At 37.4% G+C, this 20,660-nt stretch overlaps 1 protein-coding gene across 1 annotated transcript in view; it reads left to right on the top strand.

The window, feature by feature from the left end:
• LOC105468162 (post-GPI attachment to proteins inositol deacylase 1) overlaps positions 1 to 20,660 on the top strand; it is an 83,676-nt gene that overhangs the window by 6,739 nt on the left and 56,277 nt on the right. Inside the window, exons 3-7 of the mRNA XM_011718207.3 lie at positions 3,317 to 3,492; positions 6,786 to 6,957; positions 11,090 to 11,247; positions 15,424 to 15,476; positions 16,623 to 16,689. Of these exons, the coding sequence (XP_011716509.1) occupies positions 3,317 to 3,492; positions 6,786 to 6,957; positions 11,090 to 11,247; positions 15,424 to 15,476; positions 16,623 to 16,689 (626 nt within the window). The remainder of the gene's footprint in view (positions 1 to 3,316; positions 3,493 to 6,785; positions 6,958 to 11,089; positions 11,248 to 15,423; positions 15,477 to 16,622; positions 16,690 to 20,660) is intronic.

Here is a 20,660-nt window from a genome sequence, read left to right as displayed (position 1 = left end):
GAAATGCATGCTGTGTGTGAAGTACTGTGTTGGGCTTACAGAGAGACCAAAATATGACATTTTCTCTGAGAGAGAATACATGTGAGAAATACTTAGAAAAATTGAAGACCACTTTGCTAAGAGAGGGATACAAAGAATAAGTTGGAGTGGGATGGCATAAGTAGACGATAAAGGGGAACCCCTTGGGGAATCAGCAGAGGAAATACATTTATGTTGGAAATGGAAGGTAAAGAGAACAGAACCTTAAGCATTGATTAGGGAAATAAATCAGTGGCTAATGTTATGCAGAACAAGAGAGATTAGTTTTCTTCTTTTGGAGTTATTTAAGTGAGAGAGATTTGGAAGTACTCGGGGGAACATAGAAAGGTGAGGATAGGGAAGTTACATGTACAGATTCCAAATTGATGTTGGCTTGGAGATATAGTAGTTATTTCTGGCATAACAGCCAAGTAATCTGGAATTAATTTCGTTTTAAACTAAAACCTGCTTTCTTGTTATTTAATGGACTGGAATTGCTATGTAATGAGACTAGAATTGTTTCAATATGTGCAATTATTTACATGTTTATTCATCTAGCACGTATCTGCACGTATCTACCATGAGCCAAGCCATATTCCAGGTATCAGGGATCCAGAGCATATCAAGACAAAGTCCCTCTCTCATCAAATTTATATGCTTATTGGGAAGACAGCCATCAAATATGTCAGTAATGTTAAAAGCTAGAAACAAAAACAGACTCAGGAGGTAGAAGATAAAAGGGTCAGGAAGTGGCTAGTTTAGATGAGGTGGTCAGGAAAGGCCATTGTGAGGAGATGATATTTGAGGAGAGGCTCGACTGAGGGAAGATCCTGAGGCAGGAACGTGTTTTGTGCATTTGAGGCTACTGTGACTAGAAAAAGTTACAAGAAGAGATAAGAATGGAAAAGTAGCCATGGGCCATATCATGTAAGCTGTGGAAAAGACTTTGAATGAGAAACTGTTGGAGAGCTTTGGGTAAGAAAAATATAATCTGATTTTTAAAATTAATCTTTGTATTTGAAATATTACATACAGAGAAACATATAGAACATAGATATTTGGTTACAAATTATTATAAAGTGAACACCCATGAAATCAAAACCCTAGTGAAGAAGTAGATTACTAGTAACCTGGAAAGGCCTTACGTGCCCCTTCGTGGTTAAAACTCCCTTTTCTCTTTCTTGACATAATCACAATCCTAATGTTAACATGGTAATTTCCTTAACTTTCTTTGTAGTTTTAATGCAATCTATTCATTTGAGGCTGTTTTTAAATTTTGTCATATGAATATAGTCATTCAGTATGTATTATTTTGTGTCTGGCTTCTTTCAGTCAGCATTATCTTTAACATTCATCCAAGTTGTTGTATGAGCTGTGATTCATTCATTTTCCTTTTTCTATATTATTCTGTTGTAAGACTATACCATGATTTGTCCCTTCTGTCTTTGGACAGAATAAATGTTTACATTTATTGGCAATTAAAAATAATGAATTTCACTCCATATGTTTCCTGGAGCACATAAACCTGTGCTTCTGTAAGATAGATATCCAAGAGTGTAATTCCATGTTACAGGTTATGTGTATCTTTTTAATCTTTACCGATTGTGCTAATTTATATTCCTAAAAGCAGTATATTTTACCTTCTTTTGCTTCACGTCCTTTACAACACGAGAATTGTCAGATATTAAATTTTTAAACAATCTGGTAGGTGTGATTTACTTTTAAAAACAGGTTGCTCTGGCTTCACTATGAAGAGAATTTCCTTTGAAGGGCAGGAATGGAAGCAGGAAAGATACTAAAACATCATAAGTCATCAGAGAACTATAAATAAAAAATGAGATAGTACTTCATACATCCTAGGATAGTTGTAATAAAAAAAGACAGATAACAACAAGTGTTGGCGAAGATGTGGAGAAATTGGGACCCTCAAACATTGTTGGTGGAAATGCAGAATGTGCAGCCACTTAGGAAAACTGTTTGGGAGTTCCTCAGAATATTGAACATAGAGCTATCATGTGGCCCAAAAATTCCACTCCTAGGCATCTACCCAAGAAAAATAAACATACCCACAAAAAAACTTGTATATAAATGTTCATAGCAGCATATAATAACCAAAAGGTAGAAATAATTTAAATGGTCATCAGCTGATGAATAGATGAATCAAATGTGACATATTCATATAATGGAATATTATTCAATAGAAAACAGGAATGAAGGACTGATACATGTTACAACATGAATGAACCTTGAAAATATCATGCTATGTGAAAGAAGCTGGTTCCAAAAGGCCACGTATTATATGAGATGTCCAAAATAGGCAAACCCATAGAAACAGAAAGTAGATCAGTGCTTGCTAGGCCTAGGGGTTGGAAGGAGTGAAGAAATGGAGAGTGACTGCCAGTAGGCACAGAGTTTTGTATTTGAAGTGATTAAAAAATGTCTAATGTTAGATTTCAGAGATCGTTGTACAATATATACCAGAGATGGCAAATATACTAAAAACCATTGAATTTTATAGTTTTATATAGTGAGTTGTATAATATGTGGATTATAATGTATCCGTAGTATATGTTTTTACAAAATGAAATGGCAGACAGGTATTTTGTTTGCTAAACCATATGCTACAATTTTTGTGCCACCTAATATAGGCAATTTATAATATATTTTTTTAAAAGATTTGCAAAACAGCAACAAGAACAAAAAGAGTGGAAGCAGGGAGACCAGTAAAGAAACTGTTAGAGTAGTTCAGATAAGAGATAGTGGTGTTTGGATTAGGACAATAGTGGTGGGAATGGTGAGAAATTTCAACTGGGGATAGATTTGGAAGCTATGTCATGGAAGCACTTACTGATGGGTTGGATGTCCTGTGTAGGAGAAAAAGACAAATGAAGCGTGAATATCTAAACCAGGTGATGAATGGATATTTCTTGTAGGAACCTTGTCATTCTCAAAATCCTCAGTAAGTGTGGCAAAATTTATATGTCTTATTCTTCAAAGAATCCTGCCTTTTTAGCTATTGTTGCTCCTACCAAAGGAAAAGAAGGTAGAGAGTGAGTGATCTGTTTGCTTTTTATTTATTTAATTTTAAAAATATTTAAGTCACACTTACTGCATTCAAGGCATACAGTTGCTAGATTAGTTTGTTCTAAATTGGTACTATTAATGAATTTCATCCTGAAATAGGTGGTTTATATTTGTGATGCAGGATAAGGTTATTTACTAAGAAATTCTGAAGAAAAAATGGATGAGACCTGTAAATATTGTTTAATATTGTGCACTTCACTCTTTTCCTCTGCAGTTCGTTCTATTGGCTCCATTGCACTCAGAAAAGCAGAGGACATTGACTTCAAGTACCACTTTGACTTCTTTAGTGTAAACTTCAATGAAGAACTGGTGGCTCTGTATGGTGGAAGTCTTCAGAAGCAGACCAAGTTTGTACATGAATGTATTAAAACAATTCTCAAACTCTATAAGGTGAGAGATAAGTATGCAAATCAATAGTGGTGCAGCCTATCAGCACCTTTTTAAAGAGAGATTCAGTATATTTTAAATAATGTATTTGTTTATATGGAAGTTGAAGCAGAGAAGGCACAAACATTTTTTTGTGAGAGTCTGTTATCTTGCCCTCCATAATGGTTTTGAAGTTTAAATTTATAAGAAACATTTCTTATGGTGAATTCAGGAAGAAAACCCTTTTAAAACTTTATATATAAATTACGAGCGCAATGCATTACCTAAAAACCATTGGTATATATTTCTACCTTTAGCTATGACTAAGTAACTGGTACTAGGGTAGACCACCTGCATATGTAAACAACTGTAAAACTAGTCAAGATATCTGAAGCACCTGTTTTGAGATGTTGGACAATTGAGCCGCAAAGCACTATGATCCCTAGAAGAAGTGAGCTCCATGATTGCTCTGAATTTCTGCCTGAAAGCATTTTCCAGACCATGGGGCAAGTAAGAGGAGATCAAGCAGGGCACATTGATATCACTTAGCTAAAGAAAGCAGAGAATTGGAATTGGGGGCTGCTGAAGCAGTATGAGAAAGAAGACAGTGAGACAAAGAAAGGGGCTCTAAAAATGTGTGTTTTTCAATCTTTGAATGCCATGCTGCACAGGGAAAGTAGCTATAAAACAGTGGCATGCTAAGGAGGAAGTGGTGGGGTGTGTTCAAGACATAGTGGTGGTTTAAATCAAGGTGGTGGCAGTTGAAGTGATGAGAAATTGTCAGATCGGTGTAAATCTTAAAGGTTGAGGTAGTACAATTTGCTGGCAGATCAGATATGGAAGGGCAAAGTGAGAGGAAAAGAAGAGTTAAGGATGACCCCAAGTTTTTTGGCTAAACTGGAAAGATTGAACTGCCATTAACTGAGGTAGGGAAGAGTGTAGGAGGAACAGATATGGAGGAGATGAAGAGTCTAGTTTTAGACAGATTCAGTTTGAGATGCACATTAGGCATTCCATGTATGCTACTGTACAGGTGGAGTTCAAGGCTAGAGTTCAAGAGAAGGAGTACAGTCTCGAGATAATTACTGAGAGGTTGACAGTGTGTAGATACACTTAAAGCCACTAGACTGGAAGAGATCACCGATGGTTTCAACAAAGGTATGAAAGAGAAGTGATCTAAGGGCTGAGGCCTGAGTCACTTCAGTTTTAAGAAATGAGGAGAGATGAGAAGGAACCAGAAACAAACTAAAAAGGAGGAGCCAGTGAGGCAAAGGGAGAACCAGGAGAGTTTGTTGTCAAAGAAACTAACTTAAATATTTCAAAGAAGGAAGAAGTGACCAACTGTGTCAAATGTTATTGATAGGTCAAATAAGATGAGGATTAAGAACTGACCATTGTAGCCTAAGCAACATAGTGAGACCCTGTGTCTACAAAAAAAGAAAATATAGTGTATTAGCTGGATGTGGTGGTGCACACTTGCAGTCCCAGCTACTTGGGAGGCTGAGGTAGGAGGATCTACTCGGAGCCTAGGAGATTGGGGCGGCAGTGAGCCATGAATTGTGCCACTGCGCTCCAGCCTGGGTGACAGAGTGAGACCCTGTCTCAGAAAAAAAAAAGAATTAAGAATTGACCATTGGATTCCTTGGTGATTTAGCAAGAGCAGTTTTGGTGGCATGTTGGGGTGAAAGTCTGATTGAAATGAATTCAAGAGTGTATGGAAGTTGAGAAATTGGAGATTTGTGTTTGTTTGTTTTGAGACAGGGTCTCACTCTGTCACCAGGCTGGAGTACAGTGGCGTGATCTCAGCTCACTGCAACCTCCGCCTTCTGGGCTCAAGTGATTCTCCTGCCTTAGCCTCCTGAGTAACTGGGACTACAGGCGCGTGCCACCACGCCCAGCTAATTTTTGTATTTTTAGTAGAGACCAGGTTTTGCCATGTTAGCCAGGCTGGTCTCGAACTCCTGACCTGAAGTGATCCACCTACCTTGGCCTCCTAAAGTGCTGGATTACAGGCGTGAGCCACCGCGCCTGGCCTGCAACTTGTTTTTAGAGTTTTGCTGTAAAGAAATGTAAAGTAGTCACTGAGGGGAAAGGGAGAATTAAAAGGGAGTTATTTTTATTTTTAAGAGAGAATGCCAGTATATTTATACACTAATGAAAATGATCTAGTAGATAGGGAAAAGCAATAATGCAAGAAGAAAATGAGAAGGATTCCTAGAGTGATGTACTCGAGAAGGTCAAAGGGGATAGGTTTCAGAGCACAGTTGTAGGGGATGGCTTTCGCTAAGATCAGGTCTGTATTGGAGATCACCAAGGATCCACTTAATTCCTATACCAGCATATTATGACATGGCTGAAATAGTATACACAAGGGAAGCTCATTAGAGACTCAGTGCCCAGGGTTTTTACTGGGGACTTATCACATAGATACCCTCTGCCTAGCACATACCAAAATTCCAGCCTGGAGGACAGCAGGTGTTCAGCATAAAACGTGTTGTTTGCACAAACGTTTTAGACACTCTTATCATTTAGGGAATGGTGGGAATCTCCCCCAAAAATATAAGGTTCCAGATTCCAGCCAAGAGCCAACGTTGTATCCAGCCCATGCCAAGGACAGTAGTCTCAGGCCTCCTATGTTAACTCTTCTGCACAAGATTCACTCTACTCATTGAGAAGAGATGGTACACAGGAAGGATCCGTGTTGGGGGTGATGAGCAAAAGTCTGATAATGAGACTGAGGAGATTGTTGAAAATAAAAGATTTCTTGAAAAGCACTTATCTAAAAAATAAAATATTGTAATTGTCAGTGAATAAATGTTTGGAATGCTGCTTCATTTTTAAACCAAAATGCACAATAGAGAAATAATTTGATGAGATAAAAGATAACATGATAAGGTAGTATATTGCTATCACAACTGTAATCATCTTGGCCTTTTTTGGGTGATATTTTCAGTTTCAAACAAATTATCTGATTTCTTATGTCTTGTAAAACCTAATAATCTTGTACATACGAAATGTAATTATGCCTCAGATTACATGTAGTGTAACAACCAGTATAAACATGATTTGCTAGACCAACTGTTCCTATTGGCCCAGAAAACCAAGATATACCTGTTAAAAATGTTTGGCAGAATACAAAATAGTATGTATACACTAATTAAAACTATATGAAAATGTACTTCTGTACCTTATGGTGGGAGGTTATATAGTTTGATTTTCTTTTTCCTATAAAATTGCTCATATGCAGAGAGAAATATTTAGTATTTTTTAAATACTTAAAAAAGTATTAATTATGACATGGTGATTTATTTTAATAGGGTCAAGAATTTGCTCCAAAAAGTGTGGCAATAATTGGTCATTCTATGGGTGGCCTCGTTGCAAGAGCATTGCTTACACTGAAAAATTTTAAGCACGATCTGATAAATCTTCTTATTACACAAGCCACACCTCATGTTGCTCCTGTGATGCCATTAGATCGTTTCATTACAGGTGAGTACTGTTAGGTAAACATTAACTGACCTCCCCATTGTTGCTTAAGATTAAATAAATAAATCTCTAGGGCTATTCCCCTTAGAATATGCTACAGATTTATCCATGTATGAAGCAACTCGGTTGCAAATCAGCACCTCCAATTCTGAGTGTGTGTCTCTTTATATCTTTGAACTTAGGCTTATAATTGAAGCTACTGTTAAGTTTTGTCTGTCCATAGCATCTTAACGTGGTTGACATGTGTTTTATAATTCTTAGGCACTAGGGCTTCCGTTTAGTTTTTTTTTTTGTTGTTTTTTTTGTTTTTTTTTTTTTTTTAAAGACAGGGAGGGTCTTGCTCTTTCTCCCAGGCTGGATGGAGTGCAGTGGTGCAGTCTCGGCTCACTGCAACCTCCGCCTCCCAGGTTCAAGCGATTCTCATGCTTCAACCTTCCAAGTAGCTGGGATTACAGGTGTGTGCCACCAGCCCCACTAATTTTTATATTTTTAGTAGAAACAGGTTTTTGCCATATTGCCCAGACTGGTCTTGAACTGCTGACCTCAAGTGATCTGCCTGTCTCAGCCTCCCAAAGTGCTGGGATTACAGGGATAAGCCACCATGCCTGGCCAGTTTAGTGATTTTTGAGGATGGTACCCTGTCTCTTAAGATGTCTTTAAGCTTCCTATGCTTTGTTAACTGTTTTAGGACTCTATCCAAAATAAGCTTATATTTAAGTAAAATAGTAGCAATGTCTAGTTTTTAAGTACAAAGGTATGCTAACACTTTATATAATGAGGTATAATTCCTAATATTTATTGAGCTCTTATTATGTTATGGGTTTTAAAGACTTCACGTGATGTATTACCACACTTAATCCTCACTGCAGTCCTGTGAGGTAGGTACCATTATTATCCTCATGTTTATGGATAGAAAAAGGCCAAGATAATGTTCTTGCCCAGAGTCATGTGTCAAGAAACTAGTGAAACCGATATTTGACCCTGGTAAACTTGCTTCTGGGCTTGTGCTCTTAACTTTGCATGCTGTACTGCCTGTTAATTGAAGTACATTAACATAGGAAATAAAACCATAGATAATACTATAATCTTGCAGGAATTTTGAATGAAATGTAGGAGTTTGTGATTGACATCATCTAATCAAAAGTGATAATGTCACAGAATAAGAATTAAATGTCTGTTTTCTCAAATTTTTGTTAAAAAAAGTCAGAGATTATCCTCACTGCTTATAGGAATATTATATGAGTAGAAGAAAATCTTTAGAAAGAATTCTTCCTGGTTAGTAAATGTATATAGCTTCTTACCTATAAAAATTTGCATTATCTTAATTTTGATGAAAATTTTGTTTGTAGTTAAGTGAGAAATATTTCCCAGTGACTCCAAACCAAAGTAGTTTTTCTAAAGTGCCCTCCTTGACATAACAGCATTGCCAAAGAATAATTTATTTGCTGTTAAGTATCTGGTGCAACAGTAATTATTATGAGGCCCAGTTTTTCTGTTGGTACATTTAAAACTTTGCCTGTAGAAGTCTTTTAATAAAGAACATCTTAATTTTAATAATGAAGTTGTTTAAATTTGTTGTAGTCTAAAAATCTTAAATGACCTTAGGTTTAGGAAAAAAATTAAAGGCTAAAAGTCATAGTACTTGTCACCGTAATTGAGAACTCTTTATATTATTGCATTCTGTGTGGTATATGTAGATGACCTGCATAGATTAAATTAGAATGACTTAAATATATTTTAAAAATTATTTGAGGAATGCACCCTCAATAGGTTTTATTGCTTTGGAGGGTGGCACTGTTCTGTCTCTATAAGGCTCAGGCTGAAAGTGATTCTTAGGGTCAAGAATCCTGTACCTTTCCTGTGATTAGCAAGTCTTTCCTCTTCTATATTTATTCTTTTTATTTTACTAAGTCAAAATTAGAATGAAAATTTTAAGGTTTTGAGAGACAGAGATCCATATGACCTCAGAAGTGGATTCCCTGCTTATACTTGATGAAAATACTGCCTTTCCGTAGGAGGAAGGAGGCCCTGCACTGGGCTCTGCGCTTTGGAGGCTCCTGCTGCTCTGCCCTTACCCTTTCCCAGAGGGTGAGAAGTATGAAGGCTAAGTAGCCTCCCCACGTGGAGGCTGTGTCTTTACTTCTGCACTGGGATCTAGCTAACCAAGCCTCCAAACTTTTCTTTTTCTTTTTCTTTTTTTTTTTTTTTTTTTTTTTTGAGACAGAGTCTCACTCTGTTGCCAGGCTGGAGTGCAGTGGTGCAATCTCGGCTCACTGCAACCTCCACCTCCTGGGTTCAAACGATTCTCCTGCTTTAGCCTCCCGAGTAGCTGGGACTACAGGCACGTGCTACCATGCCCAGCTGATTTTTGTGTTTTTAGTAGAGACAGGGTTTCACCACGTTGGCCAGGATGGTCTCGATCTCTTAACCTCATGATCCGCCCGCCTCGGCCTCCCAAAGTACTGGGATTACAGGTGTGAACCACCATGCCCGGCTGCCTCCAGACTTTTCTTGTCTATGTGCCCTAAGCCTGCTTCCAAGACCTGTGTGGGTCTCTTTATTTTCTTTGTTCTCCTGAGGGCAGGTATGTAGAATTCTAAGCTTGAGTTGTAGCCAAGGCAGAGCTCTGCAGAAAGTACAGACAGAGCTTGCATGTGCACATGAGGCCCTTGTCATGCGGGATCCAATTGGGATGGGAAGAGAAGCACAGTAAGAGACTGGAGATCTGCTCTTCCCTTGCTACCACCATCCAGTGGCTAACTCTGAGGTGTCTGAGAATTCTTAATTTGAACCTGGCCTTGCAGGTTATTTCGATGATGTATTTTTCAAGATAGGCAGAAAAAATATATTTGATTTAACAGGTTATTAGCTGGATTTTTGACTTTTTAAACTATCTAGACATATGGCATGTGTGCCCCACTGGTACTTACATCCCAGGCTCTCCAGATGTTAAGAGTCAGTCTGCTAGGTGGTAATCTAAGTAAGTACTGCTGAGATCTTTAATGGGGGCAGCTTGCTGTACCCAGTGTTTGAAGCCCTGAGTGGGATCAAATGCCAGGATAAAAATGCATTAAGTTTTGATAATCAGAAAAAGAATTGAGAAATCCCCTGCCCTAGCCTCAGTTTAATCTTTGACACTAGGCTTTTTTCACCTTCAATAGACAAAGTGAAAAATTGTCTGCAGGTTCTTCCCTTTGAACTACTTGTTACAATAAATGGGTTGAACCCTAACCTGAGGTTTTCCGCAGTAGCATAGTCCTAAGACTAACGTCAATGGTATTGTCCTGATAGATTGTAAGAATTTAAATAGTGCTCGTGTGGTGGTGGTTGGCCACAGAAGAGATTTGCTAAGCCATTTTTTTTTTTGAGACAGAGTCTCGCTCTGTTGCCCAGTCTCGGCTCATTGCAACCTCTGCCTCCCGGGTTCAAGTGATTCTTCTGCCTCAGCCTCCTGAGTAGCTGGGATTACAGGTGCACACCACCATGCCCAGCTAGTTTTTGTATTTTTAGTAGAGATGGGGTTTCACCATATTGGCCAGGCTGGTCTCAAACTCCTGACTTCATGATCCACCTTCCTCGGCCTCCCAAGCTAAGGCTTTTTAAGCTGGGACACTGCCATCATAGGGAGGGGTCTATCGCTCTTTTTTTAAACCACATTATTGAGGGTAATTGATATATAAAATACTGCACATATGTGATGTATGCAGTTTGTAATGTATACATTTAATGTATATTTTAAATTATACAATAATTTGTAAGATAATGTAAATTCTTACCTTTGGAAGAATATTATTATTTTCTCTTTTTGCTATACTGTGTGACTCATGAATAAGCATCACCCTTGTGGAATGTAGAAACGTGTTTGCTTATGGATACAAAACTAGTAAAATTTGGGATTTTTTTTTATTGATACCTTTAGTAACTCTTAGTATTTATACTTTTATTTAATGGGGAAGTAGGAATATGTGTAAAGATACTGATTTTACTGAAAGTAGGGAAATGTGAATAACACACTGTTTATAGATGAAATGACTTAAGCAAAAATTCAGTTAAATATTAATATTACTGTATAGATATCTTATTCTTTCAGGGAATGGCTACTATTTTTTAATGTCTCTTTTTTATTCCCTACCAGATTTTTATACGACTGTAAACAACTATTGGATTCTAAATGCTCGACACATAAATTTAACCACACTTTCTGTAGCTGGAGGATTCCGGGATTACCAAGTTCGTTCAGGATTGACTTTTCTACCAAAATTAAGCCATCATACCAGTGCCTTATCTGTTGTGGTAATCTTTTTTTAAGATTCTACTGAAATAGTAATGTAATAGACCCAGTAGAGCATGAAAGAAGAAATAATGTATAGCTGCGTGGTAATGACTGCTGAGTTAGTGGTGTTGCACTGCTGTATGTGCATGCATGTGTGTGAGAGAGAGAGGGAAAGAGAGAAAGAGGGAATATGAATGAATGAATGAATATGAATGTGTTGGGAGGGCAGAGTTGTGGATGCGTATGTCTATAGGGAGTAAAAAGGATGGCCAGGAACCATGGCTTATGCCTATAATTCTAGTGCTTTGTGAGGCCAAGGCAGGAGGACTGCTTGAGGCCAGGAGTTCAAGATCAGCCTAGGTAACATAGGGAGACCCCCATCTCTACAAAATACAAAAAAAAAAATTAAAATTATCCAGGCTAATTTAGGCATGGTGGTAAGTGCCTATAGTCTGAGCTACTCAGGAGGTTGAGGCAGGAGAATCACTTGAGTCCAAGAGTTCAAGGTTATAGTGAGCTGTGATTTTATCACTTCCCCTCAGCCTGGATGACAGAACAAGACTCTGACTCAAAAACAAACAAAAAAAAGTAAGTACACAGGATCTTAGAAACTTGATGAAAATGACCCTTATTTATGAGGAGTAATGGTTTCTTGTCCAAAATAAGAGCCTGTTCATTGATTAGAGTTGTAAATATAAGAATGTGTGGACTGGAAAGAAGGGGAATCCAGTTATATCTGAGTGTTGTACTAGATATAATCATAGTGGAATATCAAACATATCACATACTCCTGAATGTTAAACTTGAATGAAAGTTTACCTATTTTATAACAGCATGATTAGCTTTGACAGTATAAATAGTATAAGTAGAACCCTGATTAATTAATTTGCTACTTATTCTTCCCTGCTAGGACATCAAGTATTTGATCTTTAACTGGGATACATAATCTATGTAAAGTGAGTCAAGTTTCCTCTTAGGACTTCTTTCATGTATATTTAACCTTGAAGTCTTCAGTTAAGGTCTTAGCTTCTTAACTGGGTATACACATCATCTCCAAATATAACTTACTTCCTGAAGAGAAAATGCATAGAATGTAGTCTGTCTGTTCCTTTTGCTTTTTAGGAGATAACATTAGAAAGTCACTGTTTCATAGTTGTACCTCTTCATAGATACTCCTTTGTTTATCTCACCTACTGTTATCCTACTTTAGATTACTGTTCATTCATTAAATAGGTTATTTACTGAATGCTTGCCATACATAGAACAAAAATTATTAAGCTATTCTGCTATTACCCACCATTTTCATATAACTAGAGGAACTGGGATGTAGCCAGAATAGCTTTGGAACTAAATTAGTAAATCTATCAAACCTCATTGTTAGAGGTATGAATGTTGCTATTTGGTGTTGAATATTTTGGTCAGATATTTGTTGGAAGTCCTCAAAAGACTAAATGTCAACTCCTTGTAAACACAGATGATTTAGTCATATGAAATTTGATGTAACTTATTTCCTGGACCTTGTCTGGAGCGTGATGCTGTATTGATACGACATCCTAAAGCTTATCTTTTAAAGAACTTTAATCTTTTTGTGTGTGTGTGTAGGCATGGGTGTGTGTGTATTTCCCTATTTTTTCTAATCCGTTTGATAATGTGTTGCTTTCAAGGGAGCTTGTTATCTCTGATTTTTGTATCTCTGATGAAGATATTTTACTTATGGAACTTTATCAAAGCTGGCCATTGTATAACCTAAGATTTATTTTTTAGCCTCCAGATATTCCAGTCTTTCATATATCTACATGTATATTCACTTTAAAAAATTATTAACAAGTAACAATTTTTCAATGATTATCTCAAGAATAGTTAAATGATATTTACATCCATTAGGACTGGAAAAATCTTTTAAGTTAGAGACCATAATTGTATCAAGAGGGTTGACTAAACTGCTGTAATATAGTCCCACACAGGTAATGACACTTAAGCACAATAGAAGTTGACGTTTTACTCACGTAACTGCCCTGGGTGGATATTTAGGTTGGTGTGGTTTTCCATGAGTTTCCATTCAGGAACTCAGGCAGAGAGTAGGCATTCCATGTTGAATGCTTTACTTTCAGGGTTGCTGCAGTTATCTTCAACTACAAGAAGGAAGAAAGAACACGAGGCAAATGTCAGGCCTACAAATGGCACACATCACTCCTGCTCACATACGATTAGAAAAAACTCAGTCCTTTTTTTTTTTTTTTTTTAGACGCAGTTTCACTCTTGTTGCCCAGGCTGGAGTGCAATGGTACAATCTCGGCTCACTGCAACCTCCACCTCCAGGGTTCAAGTGATTCTTCTGCCTCAGCCTCCTGAGTAGCTGGGATTAGAGGCACACGCCACCATGGCCAGCTAATTTTTTGAAAATTTTTTAGTAGAGATGGGGTTTCACCATGTTAGTCAGGCTGGTCTCAAACTCCTGACCTCAAATGATCTGCCCGCCTTGGCCTCCCAAAGTGTTGGGATTACAGGCGTGAGCCACCATGCCCAGCCTTGGTCACATATTAAAGCAAGACAGGCTAAGAGCTGAAGTCTAGCCAAGTGTGCAAGAAAAAAAGAATGGATTTTGGTAGACATTTAGCAATTTTCAACACAACAATCATGAGCAACTGATTTTTTAATTTGTGTTGCCTTTCCTTTTCAACTCTAGCACACATGCATTAATTAAACTGAATGAAAGTAAACCAACTTTATATTGGTAATGGTAAATGCTGTCTACTAAGAGTTCTTACTCTACTGACCATTAATGTAATTTAAGAACAACAGTGAACTCTGGTTGTCTAATTTTTTTAGTAAACTATCAGCCGTAATTTCTAAATATGTCAAGTACTTACACGTTCATCAAGTAAGCTGTAGATTCCTCCCACTTCAGAACTTGGAACCCAAAGATACTTTATAGATCAAGGGTAATAGTGATTCCTTAGAAGTTATACATATCTTTTTTTTTTCAGTTCATTTATTAAAGAGACATTTTAGGCCTCTGTAAATTTTCTGACATCTATGCTGTTAGTCTACTCTTTTCATTTTGTTTTGACAGTTCTGGTGATGGCAGCTCCTTGTCTCTTTGATGGTACATAAAGAGATGCTATGAAAAATAAAATCAGATTTACTTAATGAGCCCCTATTGTGTGTAAGATGCTATTCACAGAGAGATCATTATCTGGTGTGAAAAGGAGTGCTGTGCCATTGTTAGGAAGCCTTCTGCAAATACTTAATTTTTTAGAAGCCTTTTGTCCTTGTATCTATCTTTTACTAGTTGTATACATCCTAATCAGCTAGGGATTTTTTTTTTTCAAAATATATAAGCCTGGACCCCACTTGGGAAAGTCAGATTTGGTAGTTTTGGAATTGTGATCAGGCATATTTGGTTTGAAAAATCTCCTTAGGCCTAGGTATTTCTTAGGTACACCACTGATGAAGAAATAACATCTTAGAATCTATCAAATGGTAGTTTAGTCAAAATTAAAATTACCAGAATGTCTTTTGCAACTTATGCATTAACTGTGATTTATTAAAGAATCTTAAACTTGTCTCTCATTAGAGTAATAAAAAGTCAGACATTGCCGGGTGTGGTGGCTCACGCCTGTAGTCCCAGCACTTTGGGAGGCCGAGGCAGGCGGATCACCTGAGGTCTGGAGTTCAAGACCAGCCTGACCAACATGGAGAAACCCTGTCTCTACTAAAAATACAAAATTAGCTGGGTGTGGTGGTGCATGCCTGTAATCCCATCTACTCCGGTGGCTGAGGCAGAAGAATCGCTTGAACCCAGGAGGCGGAGGTTGCTGTGAGCCGAGATCACGCCATTGCACTCCAGCCTGGGCAACAAGAGCGAAACTCCATCTCAAAAAAAAAAAAAAAAAAAAAAAAGGTCAGGCATTAAACTTTAGGAAAGGGTCTGTGGTTGCTTTAATAATTTTTAAAAGGTAATTTAAACTTGACTAACCAGGAGTGATATTTAGAAAGAATTCTGTTTTATAGAGGAAAATTCTAATATATTTGGATCACCTTTTATAAGAATATCATTTAAAAATGTCTAGGCATCACAATATAGTGAGACTATATTATGTGTTTCTAAATATTAGCTTGTAAGAATTTCAGACCTTTTAGAGAATAACAAATGTGTTTTTCGTAAGTTTGATTATTTTTTTCTTTTCTTTTAGAGTTCAGCAGTGCCTAAGACCTGGGTCTCAACAGACCACCTCTCCATTGTGTGGTAAGTTAATACTTGTATAACTTATTTTGATGATTTGTCATGGTCCTCTTTCTCCTCAATACAGTAATTTAATTGGCTTGTTAACTTTTTTTTTTTTTTTTTGGAGACAGAGTCTCACTCTGCTGCCCAGGCTGGAGGACAGTGGTGCAATCTCAGCTCACTGCAACCTCTCACCTCCCGGGTTCAAGTGATTCTCATGCCTCAGCCTCCCAAGTAGCTGGGATTACAGGCATGCACCATCACGCCCGGCTAATTTTTGTATTTTTAGTAGGGATGAGGTTTCACCATATTGGCCAGGCTGGTCTCAAACTCCTGACCTCAGGCGACCCACTCACCTTGGCCTCCCAAAGTGCTGGGATTGCAGGGGTGAACCACCGTGCCTGGCCTGGTTTGTTAACTTTCTTAAAACTTCATCCATAAATAAGACTATGGAAGGAATATTAATTGAGAAGCTTGGAATTCTAATCTTGGTTCTTGTTTCAGTTTGACCAAGGTCCTTGTGACAACATGTAAAACAATCTCCTAAAAACCCAATAGCATTAGTCTCAAATGAAGCTAACATCAAATATCAAAGTTTTTGAGTTTTTCCTAGTTGGGTGGAATCAACTGCACTTTTGGTAGGACTTTGTGAGCTTCTGGCCAATCACCATATTCAGATTTGGTTAATGGAGCAGTGACTATTCTATGGAGGAGCACATGGAAAACCAAGTAGGAATTAAATTTATCCATATGGGTCAAGAAATAGGCAGACCATGATATATCTATCTCATTGTGTTTCAGCTTAAAGATTCTCTTTTGACTTTTCTCTGGCTGTGCAAGCAGTAGTATCTGCTAGAATGACATACTTCAGGCATATAAAGATGGGGTAGGTAAGTACATCTATGGCTAGGCTAGGTGAGGGGATTTAGGGAAAACAGAAGGACCCTGAAAATTCTGGCCAACATCCAGGAAGATTTAATTTGCTTTATTTTTATAGGTGTCATATTTAAGATATATGCTTAATAAGAATGATTTATTACATAATTTTTGAGTTTAGAGCACTAAAGGAAACTCAGATGTTCCACTAAACAATAGAATTGTGCATATTTTGATCAAAAGTATATGTTTTAAGAAAGTTTTATTTGTAACACTTACTTTGTTCCTTAGGTGTAAACAATTGCAGTTGACTACAGTTCGAGCATTCTTTGATCTTATTGATGCTGATACTAAACAAGTATGTATTTTTAAACTAAAAATTATTTAAGTGAAAGCTTTTACTTTGCTATATCATTTACAGCCATGATAGATTTAATGTAATTTTTTTACTTTGATGAAAACAGAATCATATACCTTATATCAATTTTAATTAGTTCCAAAATGGAAATATCTTTCTTTTTCTCATACTACTTTAACTGCTGCAAATAATTTGTAAAATGCAATGAAGATGAAAAGTGAGAGAACCTTAAATCTTGCCCCAGTTCTTTCCCCTGTTTAAAGTTTGACGTATATCTTTTTTTTTTTTTTTAAGATGGAGTCTCACTCTGTCGCACAGGCTGGAGTGCAGTGGCATGATCTCGGCTCACTGCAGCCTCTGCCTCCCAGGTTCAAGTGATCCCCCCACCTCAGCCTCCAGAGGAGCTGGGACTGAGTATGTGCACCACCAGTGTTTTTAATAGAGATGGGATTTCACCATGTTGGCCAGGCTGTTTTCAAACTCCTGACCTCAGGTGATCCACCTGTCTTGGCCTTCCAAAGTGCTGGGATTACAGGCGTGAACTACTACACCCGGCCTTCTTTTTTTTTTTTTTTTTTTTTTTTTTTTTTTTTTTTTTTTGAGACGGAGTCTCGCTGTGTCGCCTAGGCTGGTGTGCAGTGGCCGGATCTCAGCTCACTGCAAGCTCCGCCTCCCGGGTTTACGCCATTCTCCTGCCTCAGCCTCCCGAGTAGCTGGGACTACAGGCACCCGCCACCTCGCCCGGCTAGTTTTTTGTACTTTTTTTAGTAGATACGGGGTTTCACCGTGTTAGCCAGGATGGTCTCGATCTCTTGACCTCGTGATCTGCCTGTCTCGGCCTCCCAAAGTACTGGGATTACAGGCTTGAGCCACCGCGCCCGGCCCCTTCTTTCATTTTTTAAATGTAGGGGAAATAGTTCTTACAAACTATTTTATAAATTTTTTTGTAATATGTTATAAACATCATGATCTATCTTATTAGACTTTTTTCTTTTTGAGAGACAAGTTCTTACTATGTTGCCCAGGCTGGACTCAAATTCCTGGGCTCAAGTGATTCTCCCACCTCAGCCTCCTGAGTTTGTTAAACAGTTTTGAACCATGCTTTTTAAAAATACCACTTTAGCTTTCTGATAAGATCGAAATATGTAATTTATTGAATAACCTAAGCTTACCAGAACTTAAATTATGTACTTCTATAAGTTTTACCTTCTCTGTAATGAAGTGTAATTTCACAGTGTAAACTCTTCAAACTAGTAATTCTCCAAATTGTTTAATTAGCAGAACATATGGAAATCATAGTATCCTTTACAGGTTATCATGTTACTCTTTTATCTCTTTCTTGTCTGCTAGCAGATAAATGGTAGCAGGATTTCAGCAAAATTCAGAGAATTCTTTCCATTAACTTAATTTTTTTTTTTTTTTTTGTAAGTTGGGAACAGATTGCCATTATTCATCTTAAATAGCCTTTTAACTCAGGTCATCTTGTTCCATGGAAATATTTTGAGAACTATGGCTCTGGCTTCTTCTTTTGGAGAAAAAAATTCCTTAGTTTTTATGTAGTCTTTTTCATGGCAAAGCGTTGCAGCCCAGATATTTTTGGAGTGTTTCACCTGAAGGCTCCAATTCTTTGGGAGACTAGTATGGGTGACCTCTTTCTCAATACGTCTCCAGGCAGTACTTAATTTTTAACAATGAGGAAAGCTCCTTTACCCTGTAGTGTACTCTCTTAGAAGGATAGGGATTTTTCCCCTTAACTCTTCAGAAAGCTGTGTAACCACTCATAGAGAGAATCATAGATACTTAGCTGTCTCCTGAAGGTCCAGATCATTTTGTGTTTTACCACATTTTAAGTGACAAGATTCGGTATTAAGTTAGTATATTTATTGATTTAAACAAGCTTCACCTGTGACTTGTTGACACTGTGACTTGGTCATGGAACACAAACATTTGTCATGGAACACAAACATTTTTTGGTTTGTTGACATTGTTTTAGCTGTAAGACATAACTGTGGTAAGAGTTCTAAGCCTACTTGAGGCAGTGCAACTAGATAAAATAATAGAATCAATTAAAGTTGCTAGACCAGTTTGTACTTGAACTGACATTTGGTAAACTTAGGAAAAACCTTGTTCCGTCTAGTGAAGAACAGGATACCTCAGACAGGTATATTCCTAAAAAAACTGGACATAAAACTAATTTCTATAAATAAAATCATGTTTTGCCATTAACTCATAAGATGAGAAAAGAACTATAGTACTAGTATGTAATAAATTATAATTCTGAATGTATAAATGTGTTATGCATTTTAAGGAGAAAATGAGAAATTTTTGATAACCATATTGCTAAGAATCAAAAATACTGTTTATGAAACAGTTTTGTTTTAAAAACTCACTATGTGTAATTGGACTAAATAGTAGAAAATAAAAACTTAAAGTATGATATCTAACCCTCAGGAAGCATATAGTCCAGGAGAAAAGCAGAACATATATATTCAGGGAAATTAAAATGCAAAGAATAATTAGTCCTAAGCATGGTGATAAGGCAAGAATCAGAGTAATTTCTAGTGGTTATTAGCATAAAAGTCATAGCTAAAAACTTGTGAGTAGATGAGTAAAAACTTGTGAGTAGATGCCTTGAGAGTGAGTAAGGATGGTGGAATCCAGTCTTAATTAAAGTTTTTTTGTTTTTGTTTTTGTTTTTTGAGACGGAGTCTTGCTATGTCGCCCAGGCTGGAGTGCAGTGGCGCAATCTTGGCTCACTGCAAGCTCCGCCTCCTGGGTTCATGCCATTCTCCTGCCTCAGCCTCCTGATAGCTGAGACTACAGGTACCTACCACCACGCCCAGCTAATTTTTTGTTCTTTTAGTAGAGATGAGGTTTCTACATGTTAGCCAGGATGGTCACGATCTCCTGACCTTGTGATCCACCTGCCTTGGCCTCCCAAAGTGCTGGAATTACAGACCTGAGCCATTGCGCCCAGCCTGAAGTTTTGATAGACTGGCTGTAACGTTTAATTGATTACAAACAGATGTGGCCACTTAAGAACATCAAACAAGTTTAGTATAAGACTGAGTTATTTGAGGTAGAGAGTTTGCATCAATTAATATAAAAGTTCTCCACTGTCCTCCACTCTACTTATACCATATCTAGAGAACTGTATTCTATTTCATGCATCATATTTTGAGGGGGACATCAACAAACTTGAGTTTATCCAGGGGAGGCAATCAGGATGGTGAAGGGACTAAAAGAGTTCTGTGAAAAACGGTTGATATGTTTGAAGTTGTTTTATCTGCAGAAGAAATGTTTTATTTGAATGGAGAACATAGCAAGCTTTTAAGTTTTGAAGGACTGTCTCCCAATCTAAGATAGCAGTGTAATAAGGAATCAGATATTTGCTGTAAATAAAGCATTCTCCTGGTAAGAGTTGTTAAAATTGGAATGCACGGTCTTACAAAGTAGCAAATTAAAATGTTCAAGCAAATCCTGGGTGACTTCCAAAGGGACTGGAAAGGTTTAGTAGACCTGGATCCTCACTGTTACTTTTTTGCCATTCTCACTCTGTTGTTGAGAAAGTCACTTACCTGTCAGGGCCTCAATTATTAAACTAGAGAGTTGAATAATAGTCAATATCAAATGGATTTTATACCCCAGTACACTTTTTTTAAAGGGATGACAACTTTTTTAAAGTTGCCAACTTTTTATTGTGCCAGGATATTTAAAAAACAAGTAGAAGGATAGAATAAAAGAGTAATTTCTATGGTAGGAAAGTTGACAACATTTATTTTCTCTAGCGACCAGTGGATTCTTTGTTATGGTATTGGCAGTAGTCTGAATTTGGAAACTGGTATATTGGAATCACAAACCAGAGAATCTCTAAAATTCTCTTCTGGTTCTATACATTTTTATAATGTTCTATTCTTAAATGTTACTTGAGAGGCACTATTGCGTAATAATGAAAGCATGGACTCTAGAGC

The sequence above is a fragment of the Macaca nemestrina genome, chromosome 11 (genome assembly GCF_043159975.1).
Source record: "Macaca nemestrina isolate mMacNem1 chromosome 11, mMacNem.hap1, whole genome shotgun sequence".
Classification (NCBI taxonomy): Eukaryota; Metazoa; Chordata; class Mammalia; order Primates; family Cercopithecidae; genus Macaca; species Macaca nemestrina.
This window is presented reverse-complemented; position numbering and strand designations above follow the sequence as displayed.